A 27,324-nucleotide genomic window follows, 5' to 3' on the forward strand; every position below is an offset into this window, starting at 1 on the left:
CTCCAGGCCCCTCCCCCACAAAAAAAAGGAAACTTTGTACCCTGTTGGGATGTCAGACTGGAATGTATCCAAAATGATCTGTTACAATGTTTCCAGGGCTGATCACATGATGACAAAGTAACTCCAAGCTGGAAATGTCACTTCCAAGACCCAACCGCTTATGAAAAATGACAGAATGCTAAAATGGTCGGGAGGTTAATTGTCTCCTGTCTAAATTGGCTCCAACATATGCTATATGCATGTACAGTTGTGCTCATAAGTTTACATACCCTGGCAGAATTTATGACTTGGCCGTTTTTCAGAGAATACGAATGATAAACACAAAAACCTTTCTTTCACTGATGGTCAGTGTTTGGCTGAAGCCATTTATTATCGATCACCTGTGTTTACGCTTTTTATATCATAATGACAAAAGAAACTACCCAAATGGCCCTAATCAAAAAAGTTTACATACCCCTGGTGATTTTGGCCTGATAACACGCACACAAGTTGACACAAAAGGGTTTGAATGGCTATTAAAAGGTAACCGTCCTCACCTGTGATCTGTTTACTTGTAATTAGTGTTTGTGTATAAAAGGTCAATGAGTTTCTGGACTCCTGACAGACCCTTGCATCTTTCATCCAGTGCTGCACTGACATTTCTGGATTCTGAGTCATGGGGAAAGCAAAAGAATCGTCAAAGGATCGGCGGGAAAAGGTAGTTGAACTGTATAAAACAGGAAAGGGATATAAAAAAAAAAAAAAAAAAAAAAGAGATCCAAGGAATTGAGATTGCCAATCAGCAGTGTTCAAACTCTAATCTAGAAGTGGAAAATGAGAGGTTCTGTTGAAACCAAACCACGGTCAGGTAGACCAACTAAAATCTCAGATGCAGGAAAATTGTGAAATACAGGACTCTCTGAAAACATGTGGTGTGGCTGTTTCAAGCTGCACAATAAAGGCGGCACTTGAAGAAAGATGGGCTGCATGGTCGAGGCGCCAGAAAAAAGCCATTACTACACAAATGCCACAAATTATCCTGCTTACAATATGCCAAACAGCCCAGAGACAAGCCTCAAACCTTCTGGCACAAAGTCATTTAGAGTGATGAGACCAAATTTAGCTTTTTGGCCACAACCATAAACACTACATTTGAAGAGGAGTCAACAAGACCTATGATGAAAGGTCCACCATCCCTACTGTGAAAAACGGAGGTGGATCGCTGATGTTTTGAGGATGTGTGAGCTGCAAAAGGCACAGGAAATGCAGTCAAAACTGATGGAAAGATGAATGCAGTATGTTATCAATAATACTGGAGGAACATTTGCATTCAGCCGGGAAGCTGTGCACAGGACGTACTTGGACATTGCAGCATGACAATGATCCAGTACACAAGGCCAAGTCCACACGTTATTGGCTACAGCAGAATAAAGTTAAGGTTCTGGAGAGGACATCTCCGTCTCCTGACCTCAATATCATTGAGCCTCTCTGGGGAGATCTCAAAACGTGCCATTCATGCAAGACAGACCAAGACTTTACAGGAACTGGAGGCTTTGTGCCAAGAGGAATGGCCAGCTTTACCACCTGAGAAGATAAAGAGCCTCATCCACAAATACCACAAAAGAATTTAAGCTGTCATTGGTGTTAAAGGGAGCGATACACGGTATTAAGAACTGGGGTATGAAAACTTTTGATCAGGGTCATTTGGGTAGTTTCTGTTGTCATTATGATTTTAAAAGAGTAAAGACAGTTGACTGATAATAAACGGCTTCAGCCAAACACTAACCATGAGTGAAAGTATTCTCTGAAAAACGGCCAAGAAATCATAAATTTTGCCAGGGTGTGTAAACTTTTGAGCACAACTGTATGTGAGATAGGAACTTTAGATTGTAAGCTCTGGAGGGCAGGGACTGATGAGACTAAACAATATACATAATGGGACGACGATATAGAAAAACCTATAATAAAATAAAGTGCAGGACCCGATTTCCGGCTCATTTCAAGATTTAAGTCACAATCCATAACACTTTCATGAAATAAGACGGTTTATTTATCTGTGTTTTATAGCCGAGTATTTTTCAGAAATACGGTGTATAAATTATTGAAACTGAAGCATATACAGCACTTGCTTTAAAATGATGCTTTTCTGGATGTGTCTGACATCCCCCGCAGGAGCCATTTAGATGAATGGGGACTTCAGGATCGATGATGCACAACGCTGCAATCTGAATCCTTCCTAGCAAGACAACCCGTCATAGAACCCCCATGAGACCTGAGCAATTTAAATGCTCAATACACGTCACCATACACCGAGCAATGGGTGGGGATCAGTGCACACCAGGGATTACAGCTGGCCATACATTGTTCACCTTTCAGCCCGTTCCCGATTCTCTCTCCCCCCCCCCCCCCATTTACCTTTATTGCTATCACAAGGAGGCCAACAAGTGCCATGGGGTGGCAGGGCCCAGATGCTCTTTATGAAGACTTTGGGGGGGGGTCCATTATATCCCCTAATGCTTCCCCTGCCATTCGCGGCAGTTAATCCAGCACAGATCATGCTTGATTAGCTGCATCCACAGCTACATTAGCCAAGGAAAGACAGCAGTGAACCAGGAAGTGACATCATACACATGATCTTCTGAGGTCATAAATTGTAGTGGGGATTGGGGGGAACGAATGTTGCCCAATTACCTCCATCTCTATTAGATACCCCTATACCAGGCTCCCCAGAAGAACGGGTGGGCCCTAGAACCACCATGTATACAATATTATTCCCTTCACCTACCAGTGGAGGTAAAGGAGGGCCCCTGATCTACATGCAGGGACGCCGGACTATGGATTTCAATGACGAAGCACTGCGCTCCGATCCTACCCAGTTGTGTTACAATAGCGAATGAAAATTCTCTATTCTTTGTCATTCTCCTCCTGGCCAATCAGATAGGCCCCTATTGGACTATTGGCACTCCCTGGCCAACCGTGTCTCAGGACACACTTTCTGGTTCACTATCGGCCGGAAGGAGAATGTCTGCTTGCCGGAGCGACCCCCGGCTCTCTTTCTTCTCCCTTCCCCCATGCCTCCACAAAGTAAGGCAGCCTCTGGGGTGACCTCTGCTGTTTATCCCCAAAGATGCAGAAAGCAAGATTTTTAAAACTGCAACTGTGAAGACATACGTAGAATTTAAAAAGGGATGTATTTTTCCTTGAGCTTTTCTTGCGGGTTTCTTTTTTTTTTAATGTAAAATAACTTCAAAAACTACTCCGTGTGAATGCAGTCTATTGGCCAAAAAGGTGTCGGTGATGGCCGAAAATAAATTCACGATTTTAAAGCAGTGGGCCAGCTTAATTTTTTATTTTATTTTTAAGTCAGCAACTACAAACACTGTAGCTGCTGACTTTTAATAAGCGCACTTACCTATGCACTTACCTATGCCCGTGATATCGTGCGCCCGGGCCCGACCCGTCCCTCGGCTCCGCCATTCTATTTAAGGGAAACAGGCAGTGGAGCCTTGCGGCTTCACTGCCTGTTTCCTACTGCGCATGCGCTAGTTGCGCAGCGCTTTGTGAATGCCCCATTCTGGGACACACACATTCTGTGCTCTGGGACACACACATTCTGTGCTCTGGGACACACACATTCTGTGCTCTGGGACACACACCGCGCCCGACTCCCCAGAAGACAACGTGAGGAGGAGAAGACCAAAGTCCACCAAAGATCATCACAGAGTAGGAAGAGGCAGATTAGGAAGATCTGCCTAGCAACAGGCATTTCTGCTAAGTTTAAAAAAATATATATAATTTATATATAATATAATTTTTCGAACATTTTAATGTAATTTTGTTTTTTTAGGGAGGTCCTCCACTTTAATTAAAAAGTCGAAATTATATATATTTTCTATTATTTTCTTAAAACTGTCCATTTTGGTTTTCGGCCAAGGGCATCCTGCATCTTTGGTTTCGATGCACCACATACACCCCTTTCCAAATGGAAATTTTGGTACCAAAAACTACAGTAAAACATATATTATAAAAAAAATTCTATCTATCCTTAAAATGTAATAATGAAATACAATCTAAATAAACAACAATTCCCACATATTAAAAAAATAAAAATAAAAAGTTGTTAACCCATCCAGAAAAGGCCAAAAATTATAATTTTTTTTTTTTTGACTTTTTAACTAAAACCCTCAATCTGAATGTGAATTTGTTGGCCATTATGGGCAAAAAAAAAAAAAGAAAAAAGAAAAAAAGTTGGTAACCCATCCAGAAAGAAAAGTCCAAATATATATACATATATACACATTCATTTAGATTGATGGATTTAAATGAATAAATAATAAAATTTAAATTTTATTTATTTATATATATATATATATATATATATATATATATATATATATATATATATATATATATATATATATATATATATATATATATTTTTTTTTTATTATTATTTATTCATTTAAAACCATCAATCTAAATGAATGTGAATTTGTTGGCCATTATCGGCACGTTTAGTAAGAAGTGCTGAAGAAAAATATATTCCTTTAAATTCTATGTATGTCTTCACGCTGGTCCATGGCACTTCCGTGGCATTAAAAATCCTGCTTGCTACATTTTTTGGTCAGTTTAAAAAAAAAAAACAACATAAAAACAAAAACGCACCTCCCAGTTGAAATGCACTGAAAAAATGCAGAAAGAACGCACCTGTGTTACGTTTTTGAGTCACATGACCGGTGAAAAACACCATAAGCACAGTTAAATCGCTGAAAAATGGTGTGCGTTTTCAGTGCCCTTACCGGAATCCTTTTTTTCTTATCGTCAAAATGCCGATAACACAATTTTTTGGCAGGTATGTTGTTTCGGTCTCCAAAATTTCGGTGCATCTTTTGTTTTAACCCTTTTTAATTTACCATGCTGTTTACACCTTGGTAGACTCTCAGTAACATTCCTGACTCCAGCCCTCGTATCCGAACCAGGAACCTTATCATGCCATTTATAAAAAAAAAAAAAAAAAAAAAAGAAAAAAAAAAAAAAAAGCCCCCCCATCAAGTTAGGTGGGCAATCCCTATCTTACCAACCCAGGGCGATCCCTATTGTACCAACCCAGGGCGGGCAATCCCTATAGTACCATCCCAGGGCGGACAGCACGTCCTTTTATATTCAGTAAACATTCCAGTTATTCCAGGTGTGTTGTTCCAAAGAAAAACCTCGTGACCTAGTAAAGGTGTGCTCTGAACTCCTATTTATAAAAAGGAACCTCAGGTAGATCCTTACCTCGGTGCATGATCTTATGTTTCTCCCGCAGGTAGGTCAGCCCTTTAATCACCTGTTATGTACAAAACAAAAAGGAGAACATCCATCATTTGTACCGGCCTGATGACATTTCCCCTCCTACTGCAAATTACCATACAAAGAACACAGTCTTCATAAAAATAGATCTTTGGTCACAACGGAAAATCCTATATTCACTTCCACATTGTATTCCAATTCTCTCTCGCCTCCTCCTTTTAATATGAACCATCTTGAAGTTTTTGTGAAGACCCCACACATTTCCTTCCCTGAATTCTGTGACACGTAGTCACTATGCCCTGCGAGTAGGCACTGCTGTGTCACACATTTCACAGAGCCCGCGTTATGCAAGATTAGGCGACCCGTCAGAGTGTCCTGAGGCACGATTGGCCAGGGAGTCCCAACGGAAGTGACGCTACGTCACGGCCATCTTGGTACACCCCGCACTCAGCCACACTAAGCCTACAGTCTAAAGTCGCCAAGTGGACATCTTTTTACACCCACCGAAATCTTGCATTTCACACTTATTCACAATTCACACTGATGCTTTCTCCGCAGCCTTTTTTTCAGCTGGGATCTATGATACTCATCCCCGCTGAAGACGTCCTGCCCAAGGACACAATTCGTACGGGGGAGGATCAGCGTATGACATCACCCACGGTCATCTTTCAGATTGCACTACTGTATGGAGCACTCGTTATATGCACTTGTGACGATTGCTGCATTTGAACCACCACCTGGGCCACGGATCAGTCGTGGGGGGAGGGAGGGGGGAATTAATATCCCCCCGATTTGAGGGAATGAGTGGACAAACCCTATGGGTCGTATATAGGAGGAGGTGAGCAGATAGTGGTGTTGAAGGTGAAGGGGCTGAATGCATCAGGACACTTGCATGTCTCCTGAGCACTTAAATACAAAGGGGCTTATCCATGTGGACGGAAGATTACCTGTGTATGGACTTTATGTTCTTTATGATTTTTTTTTTTTTTTTTTTTTTTTAAATCTTCTATTAATCTTTTGGGCTCCACTGTTTTATTATGATACTCATCCCCTGCCTGCACAGCTCGGATGGACATACACATGCGCAATACTCACTGCAATGCTGACTTTTCCCAAAATTTTCTCTGGGATTTTTCCTGCTTTCTTCAACACCTGATCGAGTGAACCACCATCCTGGGGGAATGGAAACGCCATAATTAAAACACATTCTGTTAAGATCTTCTGAAACACACAATAAGCCCACTCTGATCACTCCCACCCAACCTTTTCTACAAAGTCAACAATACAGAGATTGTCAAATAAAAAAAAATATAAAAATTTAAAAATTAGGTTAAGGTACCTGTAGAAGCGAAGCTTAATTTACACTCTTCTACGGCTAAATACTTGTCCAATTTAGAATGGGCAAAGCTCCAACACCTCCAGGTGGTGCCCAAGCTGGTCTTCTCTGCTCCCGCCCTCCAATATTCCCATTGATCCACTACTAGTATGCCCCCCCCCCCCCCTCCATTATTCACAACCCTGCTCCAAACCGGTCATTCCCACCCACACAGTCCTTATGGTTAACTCACCATGTGCTCCATGCAGATACTGATCTCTCCATCACTGTAGAAAGCGCCATAAAAGCCCACAATGTAAGGGGAGTTGCACTCATGTAAAACCTGCAGTTCTCTGATAATCTGGCTCCTGATTGCTGGTTTTATCTCCAGGTGAATCAGCTGTAAGTGAAGCAAATGATAAAAATAAAGACCTGCAATGATAACTTTAACTGAACCTATGTATTTTGGTTGAACAAGATGGACGTGTGTGTGTGTGTGTGTGTGTGTGTGTGTGTGTGTGTGTGTGTGTGTGTGTGTGTGTGTGTGTGTGTGTGTGTGTGTGTGTGTGTGTGTGTGTGTGTGTGTTTTTCCCTCCAACCTTATTAAATACACCAAATCAGCCGATCCATTTTGACCACCCACCATAACCCAGTCAAGGCATGGATGCCACTAGGCCTCTGAAGGCATGCTGGAGTAGCTGGCACCAAGTCTTCAGTAGCAGTTCCTTCAATTTGTGAGGTGGGGCCTCCATGGATCAGACTTTCCTTCTTTTTTTTTTTTTTTTTTTAAACGTGGTTGTAAACCCTTACAAACCACTTTGACCTACAGGTAAGCCTAGATTAAGGCTTACCTGTAGGTCCAAGAAATATCTCCTAAACCTACACGGTTTAGGAGATATTTACTAAAAAACAGTCAGACATCGCTGGCTGCCGTGTCAGGTAAGTGACACATAACGGGCTACTATGCGATGCATAGTAGCCCATTGCGCTTTACCTTTGCAGGGAGACAAAGAGGAAGTAAACCCATCAGGTTTTACTTCCTCTTTAAGCACATCCCACAGATGGTAGACTGGATTGAGCTCTGGAAAAATTGGAGGCCAATTCAAAACCTCAAAACGTGTTATATTCCTTATTCATTCTTGAACTCATCAGACCAGGCCATCTTCTTCCATTGCTCCATGGTCCAGTTCTGATGCTCGTGTGCCCATTGTAGGTGCTTTTGGCTGTGGACATGGGGTCAGCATGGGCACCCTAACCGGTCTGCAGCTATGCAGTCCTATACACAACAAACTGTGACGCTCTGTGTGTTCTGACATCTATCAGAGATCAGGGAGAGCGCACCGACCATGTGCATTACCAAATATAAAGTTTATTCATAAAACACGAAATATACTCACAAACGAGTTTTCGAAATAAGGCTAAATCAATACTCCAGAAATGGCGAGCAGTATCTTTAGATGCCTACAGCCCGGACCAAATATTTGGAGGACCCAGATGGCATCACAAGCGGCTTATGCGTAACGATGGCGAACCCTCTTCCTCAGAGCCATAGTGTTGCCATCTGGGTCCTCCAAATATCTGGTCTGGCATCTCTGACATCTGAAGATACTGCTCGCCATTGCTGAAGTATTGATAAGCCTTATTTTGAAAGCCCGTTTGTCAGTATATTTCTTGTTATTTTACGAATAAACGTTATCTTTGGTAATGCACAAGGTCAGTGCGCCCCCTTGTTCTATGTTTCAGTTATAAAAGGGTATCTGTTATTCTGAGGAGGGCAGCAAGACCTGAGACATTCCACTGAATTTTCTAAAGGGATTAGCTGGGCCACTTATATAGCTGGCCGGGCACCCGAGCACAGGAGATTGCTTTGTGTTGTTTGGATCAGAACCAGCATTCACGTTTTCAGCAATTTCTATTGGATCGGACTTAACAGGCCAACCCTTCCCTCATCACGTGCATTGATGAGTGTTGGCTGCCCATGACCCTGTGACTGATCCACTAGCTTTCCTTCCCTGGTTCAGTCCCTTGGTCGGTCCTGACCACTGCAGACCAGGAACATCCCAAAAGAGCTGCAATTCTTTTAGACATTACAAATTTGCTGTTGTCAAAGTCACACAAATCCTTACAATTGCCCATTTTTTCTACTTTCAACACATCAGCTTCAAGAACAACAACATGTTCACTTGCTGCCTAATGTATCCCACCCACCTTCAGATGTCATTGTAAGGAGAATCAATGGTATTTACCCATCAATGATCGTAATGTTATGGATGATCAGTGTATCTAACTATATAAACTACGTAACTCCAAACAAGCTGCTAAAGAAGATTTTTGTACTTGAGGGTCAAAATTAAAATCTTATACTGTCAGGTTATTGCTGCCTATAGGAGGATTGATTGAACCGGTGTTCTGCCGTATAGTGTCCGGCCATCATATAGCGTCTGCCCCGTACTGCGCATGCGCAGTACGGAGCAGACGAAGCTTCGGAAAATTTCCGAAGCTGAACGGCGCCTGCGCCGTGAGTGGAGGTGGTAGCCCCACCATCCAAGCGGACATAGGGTTCGCTCGCCACGCTTCGGGCTCAGCCTCGCTGCGCTCGGCTCTTTTTTATTCCTACTCTATGTCCACTTGGATAGTGGGGATAGAGCCTGGACTCACGGCACAGGCGCCGTTCATCCTCGGCAATTTTCGGAATCTGTGTTGCAGTGTACTGCGCATGCGCAGTACACAGCGGACACTATCCGATGGAGGACGTTATTAGACAAGACACTGGCAATCAAATACATTTGTAGGCCAGCCCAGGACTACACCCCCCCCCCCCCCCCTTCCAGTATGCCTCAATTTGAAGCAAGTAGTACCAAAAGCATGATTATAAACATGGAGGGGTGGGACCTGTGTCCGTGGAATCTGAAAAAAAAGGGTTTTACAGAGAGTCCAAAATCGTATTTCTTTCGGGTTTACTGAGCGACACAGAAGTCTTCTACTGTGGGGATGTCCAAAAACAGTCCACCTCAAGTGTGGACAACAACAACGGGACTGCTGCAGCCCATGAGACGCCTGAAGGACCAACACCCAAACTAGTGTGTTGGTGAAAGGGGGATCTGGCAATATTACCAAAGAGAGGACTCTTGGAATGAGTTTTCTGAGATTGCCTGGGGAGGGGGTAGTGGGAGACAGCCGGACAGTTTTGGGTAAGGAGTTCCAGAGGCAAGGCTCTGGAGAAGTCTGGATTTTTGCATGGGAGGGTGCGATGAAGGGAGCTGGACAGGGCCGATCCTAGGGTCACAGGCGCCTGGGTGCAGAAATATTTCTGGCACGTCCACATGGGCATGGTCATCTTACTAACTCCTCCCTGTTACAAATGTTTCTATGTCAATGACTCAAACACAGAGATGGCCCCTAAAGGAGTCTTCGTTACCCTTGTATACTCCCACATCATCTCTTAACAATAAAACAAAATTACAGGAAGAGAGTACACTAATGGGACCTGGAGAGGGGGGGGGGCAGGTCTCTTCCATCAAAATAATGCAACCCCTCACGCCAGGGTACTAGGGGTAATCTTAGACTCTGACCTGCCCCATCAGCCCCAAATCCAATTGTTGTCAAAAGCTTGTAGACTTCACCTCTGTAACATCTCTACAACTTGCCCCTTTTTAACTATTGAAACCAAACCGCTCATTCACTCCCTTGTTATTTCTCACCTTGACTATTGCAATTCTCTCCTCATAGGTCTACCTGTCCATAATCATTCAGTCGATCATGAATGCTGCTGCCAGACTCATCCACTTTACAACCATCCAGCGTCTGCCATCTCTCTCCGCCAATCCCTCCACTGGTTCCCGATCGCCCAGTGAATAAAATTCTAAATACCAACTTCAGTTCAGTTTTGTGCACTAGTTCTCAAAAACTATATTGGGGAACTGGTGAGAGTGCAGAGAAGGGCAACCAAACTGATAAGAGGCATGGAGGAGCTCAGCTATGAGGAAAGATTAGAGGAACTGAAATGTATGCTCTTGAGAAGAGGAGATTAAGGGGGGGTATGATCAATATGAATAAATATATAAGTGGTCCATATAGTTATTCACTTTAAAAAGGTCATCACAGACATGCTTTACGTCTAGAGGAAAAAAGATCACCTCCAAATATGGAAAAAGCTTCTTCACAGTAAGAGCTGTGAAAATGTGGAATAGACTCCCTGCAGAGGCGATTCTGGCACGCTCAGTAGATTGCTTTAAAAAAGGCCTGGATTCTTTCCTTATTGTACATAATATAACTGAGTACTGACATTTATAGGTAAAGTTGATCCGGGGAAAATCCAATTGCCTCTCGGGGCATCAGAGAGGAATTTGTTCCCCTGCTGTGGCAAATTGGACCATGCTTTGCTGGGGTTTTTCACCTTCCTCTGGATAAAATGTGGGTGAAGGATGGTGTATATCGGATTGTAGGATTTTTTTTTTTTTTTGGTGGAACTAGAGGGACTTGGTGTCTTTTTTCAACCTGACTATGCACCTATGACGACTCAGGAACAAGCACCACACTAGAAGCTCCACAAACAGAACCCACTCAGAACAATAAACAAATTTCAATTTAGGGAGGAAAGAATCAACGACCAAGTTAACAAGAAATAGAAAACATTTCCGAGTAAAAAAGGGCACCAGAAAAAAAATAGGGACCTAGGAAAAGCCGCCACCAGCCACTCCAAGTAGAAAGGCCGACTAATCTACTTACTTGACACCATAAGGTTCAACACAAGTTCTGTGTCTTAACAAAATGCCTCAACTGGTGAAGAATATGGTCTAGTCTAGCAGAGAATCCAGGATTCAATCTCAGAAAACGGGCAAGGCTGAAGGGGTATGGGCACAGAAAAAAAAAAAAAAAAAAAAAAAAAAAAAATAAAAATCAACAAGGGTAGGCAGGAGATGAAAGTTAGAACCCAACCATAAACTGGTGAGGCGGGTTACAACCCTGATGGAGCACCAGAAGGAGGTTGGTGGCCAGGATGAGACATAGCTCCAGACTTTAAACAGACAAAGGAACTGGAGCCAAAGCCTCCAATTTGTGGAAACCCTGAAGGCAAAAAGGGAAAGATATGTTAATCTGTGCAAGGGAGAGGATGGTAAAAAGCTGAAGAGAATGCCAGAGGAAAAAGGATTAGCCTGAGAACATAAATGGGTGAATTCCAAAAGGACGAACTATGCAAGGACCCACAAGGATTAACAGCCACTAGGAAAATTGGCAGCATGTGATTCTGCTTACTTTCCTTGGACTTCTAACACTTCAGTAAAGGCCTCTGAAAACAAGTCAGGGGACTTGACCCCACCTGAAGAAGCCAAGGGGGACTCCAATGAGGTAGATCCTATAATCATGGGGAAATACAATTGTAAACAAACAATCAGTGTCTCCAGAGAGTAAAGAATAAATGTTACTGGAACCATTAGGAAACCTTAAACCAGGGTCAACCATTTGCAGTGAGACTGATCCCTCTGTGTTTTGATACAGACATGTTACAACCTCTTGGCAGTGATGCAGCTAAGCTCAAGATACAAGGCAAGGCCTCAAGTACTCATAAACGGAGGCAGGTGATGGCTGATCAAGGTCTGAAGGTGACCAAAGTCACTGAAGACAAGCAGTAGGAAAAGAAAGGAGATTGAAGGTCCACAAATCTGCATCAAAGCAGGAGCCGGTTGGACAAAAAGCTTTCAAGATGCTGAATGGCAGGAAAGAGCAAACATGTGCCACACCACCGAGCAGGTGACATCACTCAATCCAACAGCCCTAACCCCTTCCATGGTAAAAACTGGCGGTAGCGGGAAACTGGTGGCCAGCTGTGCATTAACAAGGTAGCTCCTAGTGCTCAGCCCGATTAACTTACTTACAGGGCGAGTCTTCAGAAACAGTAAGCGCAACTGCAATGCAAATGGCTCTGAACCTGAAAGTTGCTCTGCGGCCAACTTCTTACCAGAACAGAGTCTGGAAAGGTTCTATGCTAGATGGGTTCTATCCTGTGATCCTGGTCCCACCCTCCTGTTGAATGCCTCCAGCTTACTATGGGGGCACCCGAGCCAAGTCACAGCTCACTGTGTCCATTCAGACACGGAGCCCCGATCCTGCCCCCCCTCCCCCGATTGGCTAGCTGACTTAATGGCGCCGCTGTTGTGTCTTAGCCAATCAGGTGGGATAATCTTGGATGGCTGAGACACTCGTGGACATCGCTGGACGAGAGAGGGACCTTAAGTGTTGGGGGGGGGGGGGGGGGGGGGGAGGTTGCTGCACATAAAAGACTTTTAATCTTAATGCATAGAATGCACCTTCTGCCTTTACAACCACTAAACCAGTATGGGGATTGTATGCTAGTTATATAAAATGATTGTATTTTAACAGAACGCACAGCTGCATGAAACCTGAAGCTATTCTCAGTCTCTTTTATTCCCATTGGCAATGCGATAGGATTTAAAGTCCTGCTTTAAATCCTAACAACTTGATAAAAAAAATATGATTTTTAAAACAGCTTACCTGTAAAATCCTTTTCTTTGATGTACATCAGGGGACACAGAGCCATAGTAATAACTATTACTATTTGAAGCTGAAGCTTGATCAATCACTTGACAAATCCATTTGGAAAATAGTGGATCTTGACGCTGCCTGTCCATATCTTGGACCCTCTGGCAGTACAAACAAAACCTATGTTTTTTTTTGCGAACCTGAGTGGTCGCCCTTAAATAGATTCTGATCGCTCTTACTACATCAAGAAACTGTAGTGCTGTCTCTTCCCCAGATTAAGGCTTCTGGGGAGAAAGAAGGAAGAATAATATCTTGGTTTAATTGAAAACCTATTACCACATTTGGTAAGAATTCAGGATGAGGACATCAAACCACCTCATCTTTATACGTGATGAAATATGGCTCTTACAAGACAGAGCCGTTAGTTCCAATACTCTTTTAGCAGAAGAAATGGCAAGCAAAAAAGATCATCTTTCTTGTCAAAGAACCAAGAGAATTTCTCGTAAGGTTCAAACGGCTGATTTAACAAAGCCGACAAGACCAATTTTAAATCCTAAATTATAGGGGGAATAAACTGTGTTACCCCCTAAATAAGCTACGCACCAAGAGTGGGACGCAAGAGGCCGTAGGAAAAGGACATTGACGCGGCCTGGATCTGGCTCATGCTAAAAGTCAAGGCCAGCTTCATATCAGATCTCATATGCAGGAATCCTGCCTATTGGCATACTTTCTGGGGTACCAACCCCTGGATCCATACCAAGAACCTATGCCTTCCAGATTCTATACTAAGTTATTCTGGAAGCCAGCTTCCTGGCATTAGTCAAAGTAGACACTACTGAAGGAGATCACCCACAATCTTTTATAGAGTGGGATTCAAAAGTCAAACCTGTTAAACTCCTTGTTCCGTAAAGTAGGATGAAATACCGGACCCTGTGCAAGAAGGTCTGGCTATAATGGCAGAGTCCAAAGGGACTTCAACTGCCCTCTTTATGATCTTGATAAATTAAGATCTTCTGGGACCCGCTGGGGCCACCAGAATCACCTCCTTCTGTTCCTGCTTAATCCTGCGGAGAAGGTGCGGAAGTAGCAGTGCTGGAGGAAATGCATAGATCATTGAGAACTGATCCCCTGGGAAGACTAATGCATCTGTTCCTCCTGCTAGCGGACCCCTTGTTTGACACAATGTTGTCGACCTTATTAATGAATCTGGACGTGAATAGGTCCATGTCAGGAGTACCCTAGCTGACATACTGCTAGGAAGATGTCGGGATGAAGAGATCATTTTCTTGGAAATAATTGTTGGCGTCTTAAGTAGTACGCCTGAAATATTAAAATTTCCGATAGGCAAGGAGTGTTGTGTTCTGTCAAAGCTAGAACATTGTTCACTTTTTTTGGGCTGCACGGCTTCTCATGCCTCCCCTGGTGAACGATGTAAGCCACCACGATGGCTCTGTCAGACTGAATCCTGATAGGACAGTCCTGTAATCTCACCAAGATTCTATGGCCAGATGTACTGCCTGAAACTTCGAATAAAGTTGATAGGCAAGGTCCTCTAACCTGGACCATCTCCCCTGGACAGAATCTTCTTCCAGGGCTTCTCCCCAGTCTAGAAGGCTGGCATCTGTTAACATCTTGCAGGATAAAGATTTTTCCCTCCTGCTGGATAACAACCACCAATTTAGGCTCTGATCTATGTTGGGAGCCAAGAGTATTGGAAACAAGCAAGGCCTTAATCTTCTTTATTCCAGACCAACAGAATGGCGTCTTGAAGCAGTCTTTGAATAAAACTGCGCGTAAGGGATGGCCTTGAAGGAGGCCACCAATCCCCCTAAAAATCTCCTGCAGCCAAAATGAAGGAATTTTCCTTTCCTGATAAGTTGAATTAGTCCTACAATGGAACTGATTCAGGTCTGGGGTAAGCATAGCTTCTTCTGTATGGTATCTATAACCAGCCCCTAAGTAACCTCCTTGATGGTTTTAAGGAAAATCTTCCTAGGCTGAGAATCCAACCTAGAGATTTCAGCCATCTACAGCTGCTCCAATTGCAGCCAGAACTGCAAAATGCATCCAGTCTTTAAAAGGAAAATCCAACCTTAACTTGCTGCATCGTTTATCCATTCAGAATAAATAAGTTATGCATGAATAGGAAAAAAAACATCCCCAGGTGGGGTAGGTTCAAAGGAACCCTATTAGGTGGTAGATACCTCAAGAGCCGGTGGCAGGAAACAAAAGGGTTAAGTAAGGGAGTAGGCAAACACCTGACTCGTGAGGCTACTCCCTCCCTGTTAGGATCCTCTGAAGAGGAAAAATAAGTATCTTTCAATATTTGGAAAGATCTACCCGATCCCCAGCCTCCTGCACCTCAACAAAAGGGCCCAGAGGACTAGATGGGAATCTGCCATGTATAGTCCTACTATGGAGAGACATCATAGCAATAATCTTTTAAATGGTAGAAGAAAAACCTGTTTGGATGAAATACACAGGGACAGAAGTGTTCTACCCATGATGGCTGCATCTGACTGGCCGTATTTTTCTTTTTACTTCTCGGAGGAGGAAGACAGACATTCTTTTGGAAGGGTTTTTAGTTTGTTGTATACCATTAACCCCTTAGAGGGGTTCCTGGTCCCTTTGTCACTCACAGCTTACAGTACAAAGCAGAGGCAGTACCAGCAAAAGAATGTTTTACTTGCTAGGCTACAGTACAAAAGCTGCTATTGATCCTAGCTATACAGTACAATGTTGCCAAAAGGAAAATGCCTGTGTCACCAAACCTGTCCAGCTATCACTCTGCTCTGTCCCTCCACTGCCAGGCAGTAGCTTTTCTTGCAGAGCTCTAACTACTTCCTACACGTGTGGTCGGCGTCTGACACAGTTTAGCCACACCCCCCGTGCGGAAAAAAAACCCCAGGGAAGCGAATCTCCCGCGTGAGCACCAGCATCATGGTGGGTGGGCGGGGTTTAGCGGCGACTTACCCCAAAAAAACTTTTTTTCCCTTTTCTTTTTTTTTAAGAAAAAGAGGCAGCTGGCTGGCATTCAAATAGATCAAAATCGCCAATCTAGAGGCCCAGGAAGTGATCAGACCCCCTTTCATACCTAAGAGTCTGAGCTGGCTTGAATGGCGAGGAGAGTGGGGCTTCTGCTGTTTCCAGCGTCAGAATGGTGAGTGCTCAATACAGCCTCCAGTGGTGACACCGACATGACAACACAATACATGGAAGGAGAGATTATCTTCCCTAACTTTCCTCGCAGCAGGGTTTGTCAGAAATGAAAAAAAAACAACAAATTAAAAACACCCTTCACAGTGGGCTCTGAGACCTTGAAAGGAAACCTTCAGGAACAGCAGTACACTCAGGTAATCCCGCAATCCTGGGCCTGCGAGAAGACCCTGCCAGTAAACTTTTATTGGCCTTACTACCAAAAAGTACTGGATCCCAGGGCCCAGCTTAAAAGCATTTGCAAGCAAAACCTTGTGTCTTTGGATGACGAGGCCCGGGTACCGTTCATTTAGTCCCTTAGGGTAACATCAGAACAGATCCGGTCAGGATGGCTGGCTCTCAAAGGATTACTGTCCGTGGAGCTCAGTACAGTATAGTACAGTATCCATACATGTGCCCAACACCTTAGACACTGGCGAAAAAAAACAGAGGACTCCCGCTAATGGGAGGGGTTATATGGGGGAAGTTCACGCCTTAAGGGGCGTGCCAGTATCCAGCACATGATATGCCGATCTAACCCACGTAGTAAGTACTACGGCTCTGTGTCCCCTGATGTAAGAAAATAAATAATGCTCTTTAGCGAGAAACATACATTATTAATTATGCTACCAAAATGAATGTGTGTGTAAATTGCCTCCATCATTGTTTGTTTCCTCTTGCTGGAGGCGGCCATTTTGCTGAAGCCCAGTGCCCCCCCCCCCCCCCCAACAGTAAACCTTTAAGCCAGGGTTAGGCAACCTCTGCCCTCCAGCTGTGGTGAAACTACAAATCCCATCATGCCTCTGCCTCTAGGAGTTATGCCTGTGATGATCAGGGTCTTGTAGTTTCAAAACAGCTGGAGGGAAGAGGTTCCCCTACCCCTGCTTTAGGCTGTCAGCAGACCGGTCTATACAAATTTGGCACAGTGCCTTAAAAAAAAAAAAAAAAAAAAAAGAAGGAGCAATTGAGCAAGTGCAGAACAGGGCGAGACAGTGTATTACTAGATTTTACACAGTATAGAAATTTTTATGTTTTCCACAGCAATACTTTGTTTTCTAACTAAGGTTCCACTTTAAAGATTGTTGATGACTTACCTTTCTAGCCATGATTAAGCTGGTGGGCTTGTGTGAAACTTTGAAGACCACACCGCCGTTACCGGCTCCAAGTTCGGAAACTTTCTCAAAGTCATCATCTCTTAGCTCTCCAACTTTCTGCTTCTGGGTAAGAAAAACCTCCAGGCGCTTCCTCTGCTGCTCATCCAGTTCCAGCTCCTCTAACTTCTTCTGAAGCGCTTCAAGATTTGTCCTGTATGAACAGAAAAATGTCAGATGAAAAGCAGCAATCTAGAGAGGAGAATGCAAATGTAACCTCATGTGCTGTAATCGAGAGTCCTTACTTTGAACTGTAAAGCGTAAGTATCCCTTTAGAACAGTGGTGGGCAACTTTCTGGATACGGGGGGGGGGGCCTCAAGTGTGGTCCCCAACATCACCAAAAGGCTGCACATAAAACTCAGTGAACATTCATTGTAAGACAGCAGACACACAACAGGATACAAGAGGATGGTCAGAGACTGCAGACATGATGCAAGAGGATGGTCAGAGACTGCAGACATGATGCAAGAGGATGGTCAGAGACTGCAGACATGATGCAAGAGGATGGTCAGAGACGGCAGACATGATGCAAGAGGATGGCCAGAGACTGACATGATTTTAGGGTCTCTGTGTGCCTAGACGCGTTCCTAAGAGAGCGCATTCGGCGCAGCACAAATCCCATATCAAATCAAATGCAAGAGATGGTCAGAGACTGCAGATACAAGAGATGGTCAGAGACTGCAGACATGATACAGGAGATGGTCACAGACTGCGGATATGCTACAGGACAGTGGTGGCTGGTGGTTTTTATTTTTTGGGTGGCGGCACTCCCCACTCGCCCGTCTATCCAACAATTACCCCCATCTAGCAGTGGCGGGCTGTGGCCAGGGTTTCCTGTGTCCTCTTCTCCATCAAGGCGGCTTCCCCCAATGTGCCTTTTCTCTCCCCTCCTCCTCCTTCTAGGCATCCAATAGGATAGCCTGTCCTTTCAGCCAATTAGTTTACGGGTCTGACAACCTGCTTCCCGTTTGGCTGGGAGGAGGATCAGTGTGAAAATTCATTCGCTATTCTCACACAACTGGATGGGCTCAGAACACAGTGCTTTGCACCCCTAGCCCACCCTTTATTTAAGCCTATTGGAGCCTCTGGATCTAATCACATGCTCCAAAAAAATAAGACCCGCCCCACTGGAATCCATGGTCTGGTGCCCTGTATGTACATTAGGGGGCCGGATGCATGGATAAAGCCTGTCTGCCCCCTATGGACGGGCCTCCACTGCTATAGGAGTTGTTGGAGACTGGGGACATGCTTGAAGTGACAATCAGACTGGAGACATTGCATGAGGCTGCTATAACAGAGTGATAGGGAAACACAAATTAGCATCTGCAGGGGTCCCCAAGGCCACACAAAAAAAGGGCCAAATGGCTGGACACCAGGGCTCTAGAAGCTGGAAATCACTGACCCTATAGACACCGCTACTACAGTGATCTCCACTAGCTTCTGGTTCCCATGCCCTTCTGATCTTAGCATGGGTGCCATTCAGAGAACACTTTCCATTTTCATAATAAACGCAAAGTGTTCTCCGATAGGATGAGGTGGAGAGGCACAACAATGACATCATGATCTTCACATTATCCAATCAGAGAACACCTTGCATTAATTGAGAAATCCCAAAGTGATCTCTGAATAGTCACATGTGCCAAGGAAGCAACCTCCCGTGTGAACAATGCAGTAGGGCAGCTTCTCGGCATGGAACCCAGAAGCTATCGGCAAACACTGTAGTAGTGGTGCCTACTATAGTGATCCTCCATTTCAACAGGGATCTCACAGGTATGGCAGAGGGGTGGGCCGCAAGGAGATTGGGGGTGGGATATATTTTGCTAGGAGGGGAAACTGGGGGAAAGGAATTGTTCTGGGGGGATTTGTACTAGAACAAGAGGGAATTTATACTTCGGGGGTAAGCATGCAGGTTAATTTTTTTTTTTTTTTTTTTTGGGCACATAATGCTCATACATCTTGGGGGGGGGGGGGGGGGGGTGCAGTTTGGCATGTTCATCATGGCCTCTAAATGACCTTGTCCCGCCACTACGTTTGATGCTGGACCAGAGAAGTCTTATTTTCGGTTCAACAATGTACATGTTTTTGGCCCCCAAAAAAATAACCAGAAGGGAGTCCTGCCAGCCCTGCCAGGCGCCCACTGCACTGGGCTCGGGGCCCCGCCAGGCGCCCACTGCACTGGGCTCGGGGCCCCGCCAGGCGCCCACTGCACTGGGCTCGGGGCCCCGCCAGGCGCCCACTGCACGGGGCCCCGCCAGGCGCCCACTGCACGGGGCCCCGCCAGGCGCCCACTGCACGGGGCCCCGCCAGGCGCCCACTGCACGGGGCCTGGGGCCCCGCCAGACGCGCGCTGCACGGGGCCCTGCCAGGCGCCCACTGCACGGGGCCTGGGGCCCCGCCAGACGCGCACTGCACGGGGCCCTGCCAGCCACGCACTGCAATCGTACTTTTTTTTAGCCGACCCTTCTGCAGAGCATCTCCTTTTCTTTGCAATATTAGACCGTGCAGATTGTTTTCCCTTCCCGTTCACATGTCTGCAATACAAAGCGGGTACAGCGTGGGTACAGCGTGGGCACGCCATCCACCCCCTCAATCCTGTCAAATCAATTCACATCCAGCGACTCTATCGCATGCGTCTCCACCTCTCTCTTAAAATCATCATTCAAGTCCTCCTATCCTTCGTACATTGAATACACGCGTTTTGGCGTGTCGTGCGCTGCCCACCAATATATTTATACCCATTATGTCCATGTATCAAATAGGAGTTTTTTGTTTTTCTCTCTCTCATCTGTGTACAGACAGCGGAGTGTTAATGGGTTCTGTAGGAGGAGAGATAATTTCAGAGTATTATTTATAAGGATTCAGCTCTTTTGAAAGGGTTTTGTTGCTAAGCAACCGGAAATAACAAGTATTTCCTTGCACCATGGTCCCCCCCCCCCCCCAACCCCTAGTCAACAACCCCCCCCCCCGCCCCCCCCCTTTTCGGCTGTCACGGTTTCCAACATGCGTCTTATTGCTCTTACGTATCACCTGCCGTGTGAAGGGGGGAAAAAAACTCCAGAAAAACAAGCAGCAGATTTCAGGAAACATTCATGTAGAACTCGGTACAAACCTTATATGGACATGAAATACAATGCATCACTTCACATGTTGTCTCTTATTTCTTTTCTTTTTTAAGTATCAGGAAGGACAATGTCAGCCGAGATGAAAAATGAAAAACAAATAAAAATTCCAAGAAAAAAAAAAAAAAAAACCCTCTAGAAACCCAGATACGTCTGTCAACTGTTATCATCATATTCCCGTACAGATAAAAACGCAAACAATACATTTCCCTTTATAGTCCAACTCCAGGACACTTAGAGCAGCATTACACCAAAAGAAAACATATTGCAGCTTGCCAATTCTTAGATGTGACAACTGCATTTGTTTTCTTTCTGTAGGCCATCTTTCCTTTATTTACATCTGGTGATTCAGCCAGCAAGTCTGTTGTCTTTCAAAAGAGCAAGCTCTTCTGTACCCACTGATGGGAATGACGGGGCGCCATACTTCTCACCGACGGGAAGCCATTCCTCCCACCGATACAAAGATGGGGTGTTATTCCTTTCACTGATGTAGCAATAAGTCCTTCCATGGACACCACCAACGGGGCGCCATTCCCACCAGCGACGGGGGGCCATTCCCCCCACCGACACCAGCGACGGGGCGCCATTCCCCCCACCGACACCAGCGACGGGGCGCCATTCCCCCCACCGACACCAGCGACGGGGCGCCATTCCCCCCACCGACACCAGCGACGGGGCGCCATTCCCCCCACCGACACCAGCGACGGGGCGCCATTCCCCCCACCGACACCAGCGACGGGGCGCCATTCCCCCCACCGACACCAGCGACGGGGCGCCATTCCCCCCACCGACACCAGCGACGGGGCGCCATTCCCCCCACCGACACCAGCGACGGGGCGCCATTCCCCCCACCGACACCAGCGACGGGGCGCCATTCCCCCCACCGACACCAGCGACGGGGCGCCATTCCCCCCACCGACACCAGCGACGGGCGCCATTCCTTCCATTGATACCAATGATGAGGCGCCATTCCTTCCATTGATTCCAATGATGAGGCGCCATTCCTTCCATTGATACCAATGATGGGGCACCATTCCTTCCATTGATTCCAATGATGGGGCGCCATTCCTTCCATTGATTCCAATGATGGGGCGCCATTCCTTCCATTGATTCCAATGATGAGGCGCCATTCCTTCCATTGATACCAATGATGAGGCGCCATTCCTTCCATTGATTCCAATGATGGAGCACCATTCCTTCCATTGATTCCAATGATGGGGCGCCATTCCTTCCATTGATTCCAATGATGGGGCGCCATTCCTTCCATTGATACCAATGATGGGGAGCCATTCCTTCCATTGATACCAATGATGGGGTGCCATTCCTTCCATTGATACCAATGATGGGGTGCCATTCCTTCCATTGACACCAATGATGGGGCGCCATTCCTCCCACTGACACCAATGATGGGGCGCCATTCCTCCCACTGACACCAATGATTGGGGCACTATTCCTCCCACTGACACCAATGATGGGGCGCCATTCCTCCCACTGACACCAATGATGGGGCACTATTCCTCCCACTGACACCAATGATGGGGCACTATTCCTTCCATTGATGCTCAGCATTTTTTACTTCCACTGGCCACAGCCCAACTCTCCCAAAGCCCAAAGAACAGTAAACTCATCTTCTGTTTAAAAAGTCCGGAGACCCCCTATGTTCCAATCATAGCGTTCTTAAACCGGCTATACACTAGTAAAAATGTCAATAAAAAATATGTATTTTTTACGAACAACATTCCATTAAATATATTGATGAGAATATTTGTAGCAATGTTTGCATGAAAGTTTGTTCAAAAATCTACGACCGTACGGCCAGCTTGAGATGCATCCTTTTCTTAGAGGAACTTTAGTCCCCTTAATGATGGCCCCTGCGCTCCACTTATGCATCCATTTTTGAATGACTGCCATGCGTGCAGAAGGGCTCTGCCTGGCCCTTGGCAGAGCCCTGCAGCACATCTTTGCATGTGCAGAGTTTTGCGCCCACACGCAGTGTTGTTACCCTCACCCCTCCCCCTCTCAAATGATGCCATTTATTTTTATTTTTGCAGCACTTCCTCATTTCTCAAACAGGCGAGTATAGTGCTCCCTATAAGCACATGTGCAGACGTGCCAAGGGGTTTCAGGTCCCAACAAACGCGTCGGCTTTCTCGCACATGTGTAAAGACAGCCATTAGGAAAAAAAAATAAAAAATCTGCCATCTTTGTGCATGAGCAAGAAATCACATGCACAGATCCACCAAAAGGTTATGCAGAGATCTGATGGGTTTTAAAAAAAAAAATTCGATAAACTTGTAAACTTCAGACATGAAATATGTCTGAAGCATATCCCTCTATAGTGTGTACTTGTCTCAATCCAGAGCACTAAGCGTCATTTCTGTCTGCTGCCTCCTTCCTCTACCATCTGCGTGTGTTACTTCTGACAAAGTTTTCCTGACACCAAGAGAAAATTGGTGACTGGGAGGAACCTCCAGCACACACAGTCTGTGATTGACAGCCTCAGCTCTGTTCCTGTATGCTGTGTGGAGAGCGTGTCCCTTTCCTCCAATCAGCTCTCAGACCTTTCCTTACCGAGCTCTGTAGAGTATTTATCTCTCTGTCCCCTTTTTTTTTTCTGAACTCTCAGACAAGAGTTATAAATTCTTCTCTTGTGGATCACAGAAGTGCCATTCGTTCTGCACTCCTCCAACCAGTTTTCAACAGACAGGGGGCTGAACTGTTGTCACAGAGCCGGTCTAGGCTTGGGCAAGTTCGCGACAATGGAGTCAGGATCCGCCCACATGCCAGGACCAGCTCAGCCTCTCAGCTAACCAATGCCGCTCCTACCCTCTCCACAGCCCAATGCTCCAGTGAGCACAGAGGGGGGCAGAGCAGAGAGATGATGACCGACAGTCACCAACTCTCTGCTCAGGGAGCTGTGAGATCTGGAGGGATCGGTGGTGTTCGATCATTCGGTTGTCAGTGTTAGAGGCGCCGGGGGACAGACACAGCAGCCACCTAGGCAAGTATGATTCTAAAAAAAAAGCCTACCAATGGCTCAGTACACTTGTCTTCTCATCACCACAAGGCAAAGCAAGCAAAGCCTTTTTTGCATATAATGCAAAAGCGTCTTCAGCTCGTAAAACACACCCGAAAAACAGCCAACAAAGCAAAATCCCATTCATTTATGGCCCCTGTTCACATCTGAGCATTTTGTAGCCTGAAGCAAAATGCCTTAAAGCGGAGGTCCACCCTAAAATGGACCTCCGCTCATCGGAATCCCCCCCCCCTCCGGCGCCACAATTGGCACCTTTCAGGGGGGAGGGGGGTGCAGTTACCTGGATAATCCAGGTAACTGCACCCACTTCCGGGATAGCTGTCTGCGGAAAGGGGCGTAGATTACGCCCCTTTCCGCAACTGCCCGCCCCTTTGCGCAAGTGCCCCGCTGCCTGCTGGGAAACACACAGTTCCCAGAGGCAGCGGGGACCGTCCGGATTGCGCCGCGCGGCTCGCGCATGCGCAGTAGGGAACCGGGAAATGAAGCCGAAAGGCTCCATTTCCTGATTCCCATACCCAAGATGGCGGCGGCAGGACCCAACAGACGACCTAGCGATCGGCTTCGGGTGCCGACATCGCGGGCGCGCTGGACAGATAAGTGTCACTATTTTAAAAGTCAGCAGCTGCAGTATTTGTAGCTGCTGGCTTTTAAAAAAAAAAACGCGGAGTCCCGGTGGACTCCCGCTTTAAGCTAAAGAAAATAAAAAAATAAAGTACACAAGCTTCTTTTTGGGCAGAATACAGGCGGCTTTCTGTTTTTTACATTGGTGACCATATGACCTGTAAAAAGTCCTGACAAAGACGCTGCAAAAAGGCACAACTTTCTGCCTGAAAACGAAATGCTCGGGGTGGGGTGGGAGGAGGGAAGAGGGAGCACACCTGTACAAGTCGCATGAATATCTTAGTGCAAACCGTGCACGATATTAAAACATAACATAACGTATAAAATGTCCATTGTGCTGGCAAATAAATAATAACAGATGAAAAGTGCTGCACTACCCCGTTTCCCCGAAAATAATACCTAGCGTGATTGTCGGTGTTGGCTGCAATACAAGCCCTACCCTCCAAATAAGCCCTACCCCGTTTCCCCCAAAATAAGCCCTACAAGGACTTTAACTAAGGCTTATTTGGGGGGGGTAGGGCTTATATTGCTGCCATCACCGACAATCACGCTAGGTCTTATTTTCAGGGAAACCGGGTATATTGAAGTAACTAGTGTGATATGACACATATAAATACATTTCTTGAAGAACTTGTGCAAAACGATCATATCAAACATATTTATTTTATTTTTTTATTATTTAATATGTCCATTGCGCTGGCAAAGCATAATCCTGTGATGGTCAAAGCGTCAAACTTGTGCCCCCCCCCCCCCCGTGTGAATCTGCTCACCTCAAAGCGTTTGACCGCACACCCAAGTTTGGTCAAAAAAATGCCCATATACCACCCCTGGGTTCTATATGAATGAAGCTCTTTGGGATCATGAGATGTCCAGAAGTAAAGTTATATAAAAGTAAAGTCTAAATGGTCTTTTATCATTTAAAAAAAACGTATTTCATTTATAAAACGTCAATCTGGGTACTCTCGTCTTCCAGGTGCTAAAGCCCATCTCTCTATAGCAGATAAAAGAAAAAAAAAAAAAAAAGAAAAAAAAAAAAAAAACGATGAGCTAGCTTGTCCGTTCGCAGCATTTAAACCTGCTGCCTTACTGCACCGCCCTGTCCCCTCCCCTACGCAAGTTTGACAAAGGGATCGGTCACTTGTCTTCCTCAGGAGGTACCCCCTGAGGAAGACACGTGACTGATCCCTGTGTCCGCTATAGAGCGATACGCTTTAGCACCTGGAAGACGCGAGTACCCAGATTGAGATTTTATAAATAAAATACATTTTTAAACGATAAACATTTATACTTTATTTTTATATATGGACGGAGGAACTTACTGCTGGACATCTCAGGATCCCAAAGAGCTTCATTCACATAGAACCCAGGGGTGATTCACAGGCGTTTTTTGACCAAACTTGGGTGTGCGGTCAAACTCCCTGAGGTGAGCAGATTCACAAGTTTGTTGTCACCTTGTCAACTTTGGAGCACCATCACAGGATTTTACCTTGACCCCCCAGATCTCATATTTAAGAGGACCTGTCATGTTTTTTTTCTATTACAAGGGATGTTTACATTCCTTGTAATAGGAATAAAAAAGGGACACTTTTTTTTTTTTTTTTAAAGACAATGTAAAATTAAAAAAGGTAAAATAAATAAGAAAAAAAAATAAAAATAAAAAAAAAGTTTTTTTTTGTTTTGTTTTTTTTTTAAATGCTCCCCGTCCCCCTGAGTTTGCGTGCAAAAGCGAACGCATACGTGAGTAGCGCCCGCATAAGAAAACGGTGTTCAAACCACACATGTGAGGTATTGCTGCGATCGTTAGAGCGAGATCAATAATTGTAGCCCTAGACCTCCTCTGTAACTTCAAACATGCAACCTATAGAATTTTTTAAACGTCACCTATGGAGATTTTTAAGGGTAAAAGTTTGTCGTCATGCCACGAGCGAGCACAATTTAGAAGTGTGACATGTTGGGTATCAATTAACTCGGCGTAACATTATCATTTACAATCTAAAAAAAAAAATTGGGCTAACTTTACTGTTGTCTTATTTTTTAATTCGAAAAAGTGTATTTTTTCAAAAATAAAATAAAGTGCGCTTGTAAGACCAGCTGTGCAAATACGTTGTGATAAGTATTGCAACAACCACCATTTTATTCTCTAGGGTGTTAAAATAAAAAAAAATAAAAAAAAGTATAATGTTTGGGGGTTCTAAGTGATTTTCAAGCAAAAAATAAAAAAAGTTTTTAACTTGTAAAACAACAAATCTCAAAAAAAAAGAGGCTCGGTCCCTAAGTAGTTAATTTGCCAGCATAATGGACATTTTACAGTGCCTTGCGAAAGTATTCGGCCCCCTTGAACTTTTTAACTTTTTGCCACATTTCAGGCTTCAAACAAAGATATAAAATTTTAATTTTTTGTGAAGAATCACCAACAAGTGGGACACAATTGTGAAGCGGAACGAAATATATTGGATATTTTAAACTTTTTTAGCAAATAAAAAAACTGAAAAGTGGTGCGTGCAAAATTATTCGGCCCCTTTACTTTCAGTGCAGCAAACTCACTCCAGAAGTTCAGCGAGGATCTCTGAATGATCCAATGTTGTCCTAAATGACTGATGGTGATAAATAGAATCCACCTGTGTGTAATCAAGTCTCTGTATAAATGCACCTGCTCTGTGATAGTCTCAGGGTTCTGTTGAAAGCGCAGAGAGCATCATGAAGACCAAGGAACACACCAGGCAGGTCCGTAATACTGTTGTGGAGAAGTTTAAAGCCGGATTTGGATACAAAAAGATTTCCCAAGCTTTAAACATCCCAAGGAGCACTGTGCAAGCGATCATTTTGAAATGGAAGGAGTATCAGACCACTGCAAATCTACCAAGACCTGGCCGTCCCTCTAAACTTTCAGCTCAGACAAGGAGAAGACTGATCAGAGATGCAGCCAAGAGGCCCATGATCACTCTGGATGAACTGCAGAGAACTACAGCTGAGGTGGGAGAGTCTGTCCATAGGACAACAATCAGTCGTACACTGCACAAATCTGGCCTTTATGGAAGAGTGGCAAGAAGAAAGCCATTTCTCAAAGATATCCATAAAAAGTCTCGTCTAAAGTTTGCCACAAGCCACCTGGG

General features: G+C 45.0%; 1 protein-coding gene across 1 annotated transcript in view; it reads right to left on the reverse strand.

Moving 5' to 3' along the window:
* LOC143962593 (dual specificity mitogen-activated protein kinase kinase 1) overlaps positions 1-27,324 on the reverse strand; it is an 80,387-nt gene that overhangs the window by 38,452 nt on the left and 14,611 nt on the right. The window contains exons 2-5 of the mRNA XM_077471879.1: positions 17,377-17,587; positions 6,840-6,986; positions 6,367-6,444; positions 5,257-5,308 (exon numbers count right to left, since the gene is read on the reverse strand). Coding sequence (XP_077328005.1) covers positions 5,257-5,308; positions 6,367-6,444; positions 6,840-6,986; positions 17,377-17,587 — 488 coding nt within the window. The remainder of the gene's footprint in view (positions 1-5,256; positions 5,309-6,366; positions 6,445-6,839; positions 6,987-17,376; positions 17,588-27,324) is intronic.

This window comes from Lithobates pipiens, unplaced genomic scaffold, assembly GCF_037356315.1.
Source record: "Lithobates pipiens isolate NorthernLeopardFrog02 unplaced genomic scaffold, aLitPip1_a1.2 Scaffold_8, whole genome shotgun sequence".
Lineage (NCBI taxonomy): Eukaryota > Metazoa > Chordata > Amphibia > Anura > Ranidae > Lithobates > Lithobates pipiens.